Source organism: Phoenix dactylifera, chromosome 5 (genome assembly GCF_009389715.1).
Source record: "Phoenix dactylifera cultivar Barhee BC4 chromosome 5, palm_55x_up_171113_PBpolish2nd_filt_p, whole genome shotgun sequence".
Taxonomy (NCBI): Eukaryota; Viridiplantae; Streptophyta; class Magnoliopsida; order Arecales; family Arecaceae; genus Phoenix; species Phoenix dactylifera.
Genome location: NC_052396.1, coordinates 3,747,993 through 3,758,742, shown reverse-complemented (window position 1 = coordinate 3,758,742; position 10,750 = coordinate 3,747,993). Strand labels below are relative to the sequence as shown.

The window sequence follows — 10,750 nt, the reverse complement described above, 5'->3', positions numbered from 1 at the left end:
TCATGGAGAGATTGAATAATAATAATTTGACTACAGCAATTTCACAGTTCTTCCATAATTTGGAATTTTAGGATCTCTTGACTCCAAATAACACAGATGATTGTGGTGATTAGCTTTTCTTAGTAATCAACTCAAATATCTTTTACTACCTGATTACCAAAATTAAAGTGCTTTTTTCTTTTCAGAACATCAAAGAAAAATTGCTTGATTACCACTATGGGCAGGTTTCTGACAAACCCATGGCTATAGTATAACAATACAAATGGATGATTCGAAGTGATGGCCATGGTTGTAAGCTTAAATGACACAAGAATGAACCAGAGCTTGAAAATTATATAAAACCAATAAATGTGTAATTATGTGCAATGGAAAATATAGAACCGAAAAATACTTTAGTTGACATGATGATCATGAATGCCAACTTAGTGACGAGCAAGGAGAAATACATGATATCAAAGCAAAGAATAACATAAGGAAAATATAATTCTTTGTGACTGATTATATAAGTCAGCAGCTTATCATTGATGGCCATCTTTAGTACAAACCATGATAAAATTCAACCACTATTAAAGAAACTCCTCAGAATGTAAGAAAATGCTAGGTTCAAAACTATCAGAAAGAAAGACAGTAATGAATTCGAGAGTATAGCTAATGAGAAGATCAATGAAGAATAATTAAGTAGCATGTAGCCAAGAGCAACAATACATCTGAGAACATTCCACATCATGTCGTTATGCTTCTAATAACATACCTTAAATTCCCTCCATTCAAATTCAATTTTTGAATTCAAACTATTGTTATAATCTTCTCATTATTTCTTTCCTATTTTCTCTCTATTCAAATTCAAAATCAAATTTTAAATTTGAATTGCTGCTGTAATTTTCTCCTAATTTTTCTCCTATAATCACTCTTGTATATCATATATATATTCAATACAAGCTAAAAAAAAATCAACTAATCAAATTGGATTTTAGCTATCATATTCTATTTTTTTCATGGTATCAGAGCCCATCTTGGCATCACTGTCTTCCTCCTGCAAACCCAGCCCTTCTTTTCATATTAGAAATTTTCATCCCAATAATGTCAGCAACATCACATTCTTCACCCGAATTTGAATCCTCTCCAGCTACATCCCTTGTAATCTCCAATATCTCAAATTTAGTTCCAATCAAGTTTGATGGCAGCAACTATTTCTATTGGAAGTTTCTCTTTGAACCAATTTTATGGAGACACAAGCTTATGTCCTTCATTGACGGCTCATTTTTACCACCTTCTCTAACGCATCCAACCTATGCTTCATGGTATGAATGTGATCAGATGCTGCTTTCTTGAATTAATGCTACATTATCCAAATTAGTGCTTATATAGTTGGCGTCACCTCAGCTAAATAAGCTTGGGATGCTCTCTCTCGTCCATTTGCCTCCCTTGCTCCTTCTCATATCATGACTATGAAATGGTAGCTTCATCATATTAAAAAGAGATCATCCTCTATATAAGATTATCTCCAACAAATTAAAGTTCTTGCTGACATGCTAGCTGCATGTGGATCACTAGTAAGTGATGGTGATTTGTTCATCTACATCCAAAATGGACTTCCTCCATCTTATCGCTCATTCTCTTCTTCAATTCGGTTCGTGCTTGCATCTATCCTCTTTCTTTTGAAGAACTTTATACCTTATTAATCTGTGAGAAAATTAGTATTGCGGAAGAGGCCTCCATATATTCACTACTGCATTTATTGCCTCAAGACGTACCAAAACATTCAATCTAGGTCGTGGTTTTACTCACCAGGGGAATAATCGACATCATAACAATGGCTGACGTCCCAATCATGCTTTAAGTAATGGCATCATCTCCTCTCCTAATAAGCCTGCTCGTTTCTTCTCTTCACATGGTCGTTCTTCACAATCTACTCGTCCAACCTGTCAAACATGCAATATGATTGGACATATTGTCATTCATTGCTATCATCGCATAAACTATGCATATAAGTCGCCATCCTCCAGAGAAACTTGTAGCTATAGCGACCGCTAACGACAATACTTGGTATTCTGACAATGGTGCTACTCACCACATCATCGCCGACCTCAATAAATTATCTGTCTCATCAAGGTTTGTCTATCTCTCATATTGGTTCATCTCCTATAACTAGCCATAAAATTAAATTCATTGTCCTAAAGCCTCAACAAATCTCTTATCTATAAACCATTTCTCTTATAATAATAACTACTATTTCTTCTTTGATGAATCTAGCTTTGTTGTCAAGAACAAGGATACGGGAGTGACATATTGTATCCCGGGATAACTGAGAATAAACTTTATCCTTTTTATTTCTTAACAAAAGAAACACATGATCACTCATCAACTACCTATGCAAGCCGTCACATCTCCATAGATCTTTGGAATTTGATTTTATTGAGGCATTCAGTGTCGTTGTTAAGCATACTACAATTAGAATTATTCTCACAATAGCTTTGACTCATAATTGGCCACTCTATCAACTTAATGTAAAGTGTGCCATTTTACATGATGACCTTCAAAAAATAGTATTTGTGTCTCAACCTCCTGGTTATATTGATCTATCAAAATTTACTCATATTTGTCATATGCGCAAATCAATTTATGAACTCTGGCAAGCTCCTTGTGCTTGGTATGCAACATTTGGCTCAAAACTTGTGAAGTTGGAATTCATTATTTCACAATCAAATCCTTCATTATTTATATATCATCATAGCAACATTATATTATATCTTCTCCTTTACGTTGATGATATCATTCTCACTGGCAAAAATAACTTTGCTCTCCACAAGCTCGTTATTGAACTTGCTAATTCATTTAAGATGAAGGATATGGACTCATTGTCATGCTTTCTTGGCATTCAAGTGGATCGGCCAAGTGATGGAATTTTTCTACATCAATCAAATACATCCTAAACTTGTTACAACGCACCAATATGCTTGGATGCAAACCATGCTCAAGTCCTTACTGTATTGAGAAGCAAGGCCACCACATGGATAGCCCTCCTCTTGATGATCCCTTATTTTATTTGAGTATATTTGGAGCTCTCCAATATGTAACCTTAATACGACCAGATATTTGTTTCTCAGTCAATCAAGCCTGTCAATTTTTATAATATCTAGTGCATGCTCATATAGTAGCAGTCAAATGCAGACTTCGATTTCTCAAAGGAACCATCATTTTTGAGCTTCACTTACGCCAGGCCCATTAAATTTCGTTGCTTACTCGGATGCAGATTGTGTTGGTAGCCCTATTGATAGATGCTCTACAAGTGATTTTTGTATTTTTCTCGGACCTAACCTTATTTATTAGAATGCTAAAAAACAAACAAAAGTTGCTCGATCATCTACAAAAGCGTATCGATGTTGTTGAACTGCAATGGTTATATTCGCTCATGCGTGAAGTATATATTTCTCTCCACTCTGTTCTTTTAATATGGTATGACAATATTTCTGTCGTCTCTCTCACCTTGAATTTGAATTGCTGCTGTAATTTTTTTCTAATTTTTCTCCTATAATCACTCTTGTATATCCTATATATATTTAATACAAACTTAAAAAAAATTAGCTAATCAAGTTAGATTTTAGTCTCCTATGCTCTAAATGCTTTCCTTGATCCCAAATCCTAGTGCCAGCACACTTAATTATCTTTTAGGGGCAGCACCTAATCAAACCCATGCACACGTGCTGGTGATAGGAGCACCAACTCCCAATGGGCATTTGTAAGTAACATCTTATTATGTTTTGCTAACAATCAATATCTTGTTATTAATTTAGCTTGGATATCATTACTTACTCTCATGCACACGCCTAGCACACGCACGCACACATGCGAGAAGAAGAAGAAGAAGAAGAGGAGAAAAGAAGACCGAGGCTGGAATATTTTTTTTATTTTTAAGACAGCGGACTATTTGGTTTATTGTGCTTTTTCTCAATAATAATTTGTATGTTAGGAACTTCAAGAAAAGATTAGGCTGATTTTAAGAGCATCTGATTTCTTTTTCTACATTCACTCGCCATGCAAATGTCAAGGTGATCACCTTCCAATGGTTGAGGGGCCTAAACACCGAGAGTGAGGATAGAACTGAAGGTGGAGGGGTGGTCCCATCAACAAGTTGGAAACTTGGCAGGAATACTCCTTATTAGGGCTAATTGATAGCCACCAAAAAAATGAGTTAACACAACACCAGATAACAGGTAAAGCTTCATGGAGACGTTGTTCTGTTTTCAGATTTTGTTGAAAACAAAGTACTCTTTTTTTTCTTCAAAGAGGAGCTGAGTTCGATACACCAAAAGAAGGGAGAAGAACACTTTCTTGTCATTCTAACATAACACTTTTGAGCAACTAAATAACAAACCCCAATTCAAACTGAATTAGTACTCTTTGTTTGTCTCATTTCTGCAGGCTAAATCCATGTGCAGCCACGAGATTAGGTATTGTTATCACTAAATCACTCTAAACCTAGAATCACTCCTTAGGAGTTGCGTTCACCCATGAACTATCCAAATTGATTTAAAAAATTATTTTCAACAGAAATGTCGACGTTGATCTAAGCTTACCAGAACTTAACGTCAGCATCAGGCAATCTCAGAGTATCCCCATTTGGCCCTTACACTTATTAAAAAATTGCTCAAAATATTACTTAGAGAAGCCCCCTTCAAATCTAGGCATCGTTGCTGAAATTGGAAGAGGTGGGGCCCGGACTGGTCCGACCAACTGCAGCCTAGATTTGTCTTTTAAACTAAAAAAGATGCTACTTAGATTTGACTACCCTAACTTTAATGCTAAATTTCTTGGTTGTCCAAACGATGGAAATATGACGTAATTAGAGTGGGAAAGTCCCCTCTCGCTTGTTGTTGCCGAAAACCTAGCCGACGTTTGCCACTTGGCACACCTCAAAACCTAACCCAACCTCATATTTTCTTGTTTACGTGTCCTTTTCTCATACCTCACAAAAGGCGAAGCCGCCTTTAAGTGCAAGGGACAAGCACCTCCTAGAATTTAATTGTCCACCCCATCATCTCTAAAACATATATAGATTATGGGAGCAAAATAATTGCATGCAGAATACCGTACGTGGATGCATGCGATATATAATCACAAACTTCTTTTCTGTCTATATACGTGTGGCAACTACAGCATCGTATGGATGGATGGGCGAAGGGCAAGTTAATTGGACCCATGGCTAAGCTTATACCCGTCTCGCATTTAGAAAAGTAAGACCAGGGTGAGCCCAAAACCCTATAAAACCTGCAGATCGCCAGGCCAATCCTCCCACCGAACCTTCCCTCTTATTCCTCTAAGTCCAAGGTTGGCGACGTTGGCTTGTTATCTCATCCCCAAAGCAAGCAGGAGAGACTCGTGCAGCCTCTTTAACTTTGGTTATGGTTTAATCTGGTATTGCAGGAAATAATTATGGGGAGGTCTCCTTGCTGTGATGAGGTCGGCGTGAAGAAAGGCCCGTGGACGCCGGAGGAGGACAAGAAGCTCGTGGACTACATTCAGAAGCATGGCCATGGGAGCTGGAGGAACCTGCCAAAGAATGCAGGCTTGAACCGGTGCGGGAAAAGCTGCCGCCTCCGGTGGACGAACTACCTCCGACCGGATATTAAGAGGGGGAAGTTCTCGGAGGATGAAGAACGGCTCGTCATCCACCTCCATTCGGTCCTCGGAAACAAGTAATCGCCAACTTCCGTTTGTTTTGCTTATATTGTATACGATTTGCTTCAGCTGATATGATCCTTCACTTTAGAAGCTATGCCTTGCCATTCTATCCGTTACAACCATAACGAATATAAAAACGATAAATATTATTAGCTCTGAAAACAACATTAGAATAGAAAAATCCATAAGATAATGAACTATTATTTCAAGACCACCTTTTCGATGAACCAATAGCTTAGAATTCTTGATGAATAGTTCTTATGCAGAGGTTTGAAATGAGAAGAATGAAATCTAATTTTCATAGTTCTTCTTAAAGATTTATTCTTTGCGGAAAATGTAATTAATTAACTATGCCTCTACTTTGGCTAAATTTTGCAGGTGGTCCACGATAGCCACCCAGCTGCCTGGGAGGACGGATAATGAAATCAAGAACTATTGGAACACCCATCTCAGAAAGAAGCTCCTCCTCATGGGCATCGACCCAGTAACCCATAGGCCGAGAACTGATCTCGATCTCCTTACAAGCCTTCCTAGTTTCCTTGCTGCCGCTAAGAACCTTGGCAACTTGACCAGCCCTTTAGATGATGTTCTTAGGCTGCATGCAGATGCTGCAAACTTAGCCAAGTTCCAAATCCTGCAAAGCCTTATTCAGCTCATAAGTAGTACTTCTCCTCCATATATGGGCTTGGGGAATCTTCTGGGTGCAGCCCCCCTTCAAAACTTCAACTTTAGCGACCTCCTCCAAATGAACCGCCAGCTCGAGGGGCTAATGAACGGCTCCCTTGGCCTTCCTCAGAATCAAATCCACATGACCTCGGGCCTCTCGGGTTTAGGCATCGCCCAAGTACCCAATAATTTCCAGGCTTGCCCCGAATCAAGCCTTCCTCTCAAGGAACAAGAAATGGTGGCACAATTCCATGGTTCTTGCTCGACCACCGAGCATGCAATGGATAGTAATTGTCAAAGCACTAATCCAGTATCACTCAATTCCTGTGCCATTCCAACTGCCCATTCCACGCCTTCATTGGTATCAGCTTCTCCAGAGAATGCCTCAACTGATCAAACGCAGGACCCAATCCACTCAAACGCCTCGACTCCATTGGAGGATTGGGAAGGACTAGATCTAGGTGGCTTGGAAAATGATCTCAGCTGGAAAGACATTCTAGAGTAAGTTATCTACCGTTTCATTTTCCTGTAAAAGTATAATATCGAGTATATATGTTTTAAGTATGTATGTATGTCAACATGTTCTTTTGCTCTTGCAGCCAAATATCATGGTCGAATGCACCATAAAATAGAGGTCCCAATCATAAGGGGGAATTTCTTTGTGCATAGAAAGCTACGTACACTGGCTTCATGAATTTGTTACGCTTGCAAGAGGTACTGGTGATTCAATGAACAGAAGCTGCCAACAAAAAAACATTAGTAATGTACACAAATAGAGGGCTTGTATAAACTCTTGATGGGATTTTTCTTTGCACCAATATGCCATTCTTTAGTTTTGTTATACAGTTTATTTTTTTGTTGGATTCTCTTATATCTAGCCTATTGTTTCTTGCAAATTGAGAAGTCCCACATCCAAAAAGAAACAAGAAAGAAGTGTTGATGAAGTATCTGATGAAACAGTTTATTACTTGAAAATAAGTTAGTTGGAGTAGGAGGCGGCTTGCGACGTGAAAGGAGAGATAATGATAGGCATAGTTTTCTGGATTTCAAGGCTTGACATTGAATGGTTCGGAACTTTATTAGTTATTAGGCTCATCTTGGAAGGAAGCGTCTTGCAATGTATCATCAGCTAGTGGGGGAAAAAAAAGGTTTGAAGAGGTATATATCCTTCTAATTGATGATATTTTTCCACTGCTCTTTTGAAACAAATGTCACATTATTAGTTACTAAGTAGGTGACCACCATTTCTTTAGCTACAAGCCATTGACCGTAGCAAAAGCCAAACAGCTCATGGGTCCTCTCTGTCTCCAATGAGAAATTACGTTGATCTCTAGTCTAAACAGCGATATGTTCTCATGCATTTTAAGATGATACAAGTGCTCTTTTTTTCAAAGAGAAGTGATCAAATTTATAATGAGATAATAACCTTTTCTTTTCAACAAGAATTTTCTATCATCAAGATCGGTAACATCAAATGAACCTGCCATCTTGGCATTGCTTTGTTGAGTGAGGAAAACATAGTGCTCAAAAACGCCAAAATTTCTAATCAGATAACCCAACCTTGTCTTGCAAGGTATGGCATGATATTTAGTAGGTAAGCTCTGGGCCTACGGAAGAGAACTAATTTACCTACCCGCAAAGAATATGTTGCATTCCAACCTAAAGCTTCTTTTCATTGCATCATTTGGATGTAATGGAGGAGAAACCGATATGGTTGGTTCATGTTTATTCCAAGATTATTTTATTGATGGAGGGGGGTATTCAGGCCAATCACATAAAACTAGTGCCACTAGAGTTTCCATCAGTTCGAGAACTGTGCTAGTTTGACCAGTTCACATCAAGGAGATAACTGAGATATCATGTGTTACCATCAATCCAAAGAACATTCTTAACTAATAGAGATTGAACGCTTAATCAATAGGATTATTTGGAATAAGTTATGGACCTTCTGTTGTTAGGGAGTTGTTATGGGCTCATGTAGTATTGGTTGCTAGTATTAGGCTCTCCTCTGAAAAAAAAAAACAAAAAAACAAAAAAACAAAACAAAACAAAACAAAATTAAACAAAATGATTACTTTATAAAAAATGTCATATTACCACTCAAGAAAATGACAAAATATACCATGATCGTTTTTTTTTTCCAAAAAAAAATTCAGTCACTTGTAGATGCTTTTTATTAATTACTTTCAATCATGACGTCGAGGTTATACGTTTCCTTGTACATTTAAAATTCCAGATAGGTGAATCCATTGGGCACGAGGTAAAAGGGATTAGGTATTCCATTGGCCACCCAACGACAAGATAATAGCAGGCAAATGTTCTTTTGCTTGTGCTGGATTAGTTAATGTAGGTAGAGCCATGTTGACTTGACAAATGCTCTTCCTTAAGTTCCATTGCAGAAGACAGCCTTGAGGAATTCAAGAACGGTTCCTATAAATTATAGGAACTGCAGATCTTGTCGAAGAAAGTAATGTTAGAAGCCACTGGAGACAAATACTAGATGGTAACTAATTTTTACTTTGAGGACTCGTTTGGTTCACAGAAAAAAAAAAACTATAATATTTTTTTATGAAAAGATGATTTATGGGAATATGAATGGTTTCGGCATATTTGGTTGATCATAAAAGTGGCACATTCTATAATAGATTATGTGTAATAACCCCAAAATATTTTTTTTATATAAAAAGGGATAGAATAGTCCTTTTCAATTAATATAAGGGGTAAAATAGGAAAGAATCAAAAGATAATGGCATAGTTGTAGATGTATTGAAGTGGTAAGGGTAAAATTGGAAGGAATCAAAAGTTAATGGCATAACGGTAGATATGTTGAAGTGTTAGGGGCAAAATGGGAATTTAATAATATTAAACAAAGGGTGAATAGTGTCTTGATGTGATTTAATTGGAGGGTTTGAGCTGGCTTTTGGAATGAAACCGAGAGAAAGAGGGAGGGGGTTCTCAGGCGTGAAACAGACGAAAGAAAGAAAGAAAAAGAGAAGAAGAAGAAGAAGAAAGAAGAAGAGGAAGGGGATTCAAGGAGGAAAGGGATCCCGGTTGCACTTCCAGCTGAAGGGAAAAACGTAGATCTCCTTCCCCTCTACGCAAGGACCTCGATTTCCAAAAAGAAAAAGGTAAATATCCATCCCTATCTAGTCTTTTGATGACATTAGGCTATACAAAGGGTGGATATAGTCTAGAGGGGTCGGATAAGGGTTGTAGAGGTGGTTAAAAGAAGAAGAATCGGATTTTGACAAATTTTTCCGGCACTACGGAAAAACTGTGTCGAAGTCCCAACTTCGGCAAATTATTTAGGGGGTCAAACGGCCTCCGATGATGATGCATGTTATCTCTTTGGAATTCTCTGTGAGTGTAGAATGTTAGGTAAAAATTTTATCAAATTTGGAGTCCTGAAAGTGGATCAAAACCGGGATGAAGTAACCCACTGTCAGTTCGGGTTACTGTTCATCCGGGTGGAAAATAGGGGATTTCATGCTATAATAGAGTATTAAGCCTAGATCAAGCTAAAAGGGATCTTGTACTCATGCAAAGGAGTCCCTAATACACATAAATGGTGAGTTAATTAATTAAAAAGGAAAAGAAGAAAGAAAAGAAAAGATTTAGGGAACAGGGGAGTTGAATCAATTAAAGTTTCCTATGTTATAATTGGCACGTAGATTATAGCCCTTGATACAAGACTAAATGTATTGTAAATGCATGTCACAGTTGGGCAAGAAGCTAGGGAACAAGAGGAAGAAGTTCCCCACTGCCTGCTGTAGATTTTTGGAGGCGTATCAGGGCTGTGCCAGATTGACAGGTGAGTGGGAGTCATGTACTTTGCACCATGAGCATCCTTAATTAATTTTCATGAATGTCGCCAAGTGTGAATTGATTCCACTTGAGCATATTGATTAATTGTTATTGTAGATTCCTCTATATTTTGTTCTCCATACTTGATTATTCTGTACATGCATTCGAGGGAACATTGAGAGGAATTACGATGGATCTGAATTGGGAAATGACATCTTTTGTAAAGTGATTTCATTTCATCTATTTCAAAGACTTGTGAGTGGGAGTCATGTACTTTGCACTATGAGCATTCTTAATTCATTTTCATGAATGTCGCCAAGTGTGAATTGATTCCACTTGAGCATATTGATTGATATTGTAGTAGATTCCTCTATAATCTTGATTCTCCATGCTTGATTATTCTGTACATGCATTTGAGGGAACATTAAGAGGAATTACGAGGGGTTGATGAGTAATCAAATTGATTCCGAATTGTGAAATGATTTCTTTTGTAAATTGATTTCATTTCCTCTATTTTAAAGACTTGTGAGTCGTAGCTTGATTATACTCTTTTATGAGTAATTAAATTGGTTCCAAATTGTGAAATAACTTCTTTTGT

The 10,750-nt window shown here is 37.5% G+C and overlaps 1 protein-coding gene across 1 annotated transcript; it reads left to right on the top strand.

Annotated features, from left to right (window-relative positions):
- Positions 1–5,242: 5,242 nt before the first annotated feature.
- Positions 5,243–7,219, top strand: LOC103704749 (transcription factor MYB92-like). Its single transcript, XM_026803643.2, has 4 exons — positions 5,243–5,328; positions 5,425–5,696; positions 6,061–6,849; positions 6,948–7,219. Exons 2-4 carry the CDS (start codon positions 5,434–5,436, stop codon positions 6,973–6,975), a joined length of 1,080 nt encoding a protein of 359 aa, XP_026659444.2. The 5' UTR covers positions 5,243–5,328; positions 5,425–5,433; the 3' UTR covers positions 6,976–7,219.
- The last annotated feature ends 3,531 nt before the right edge of the window (positions 7,220–10,750 follow it).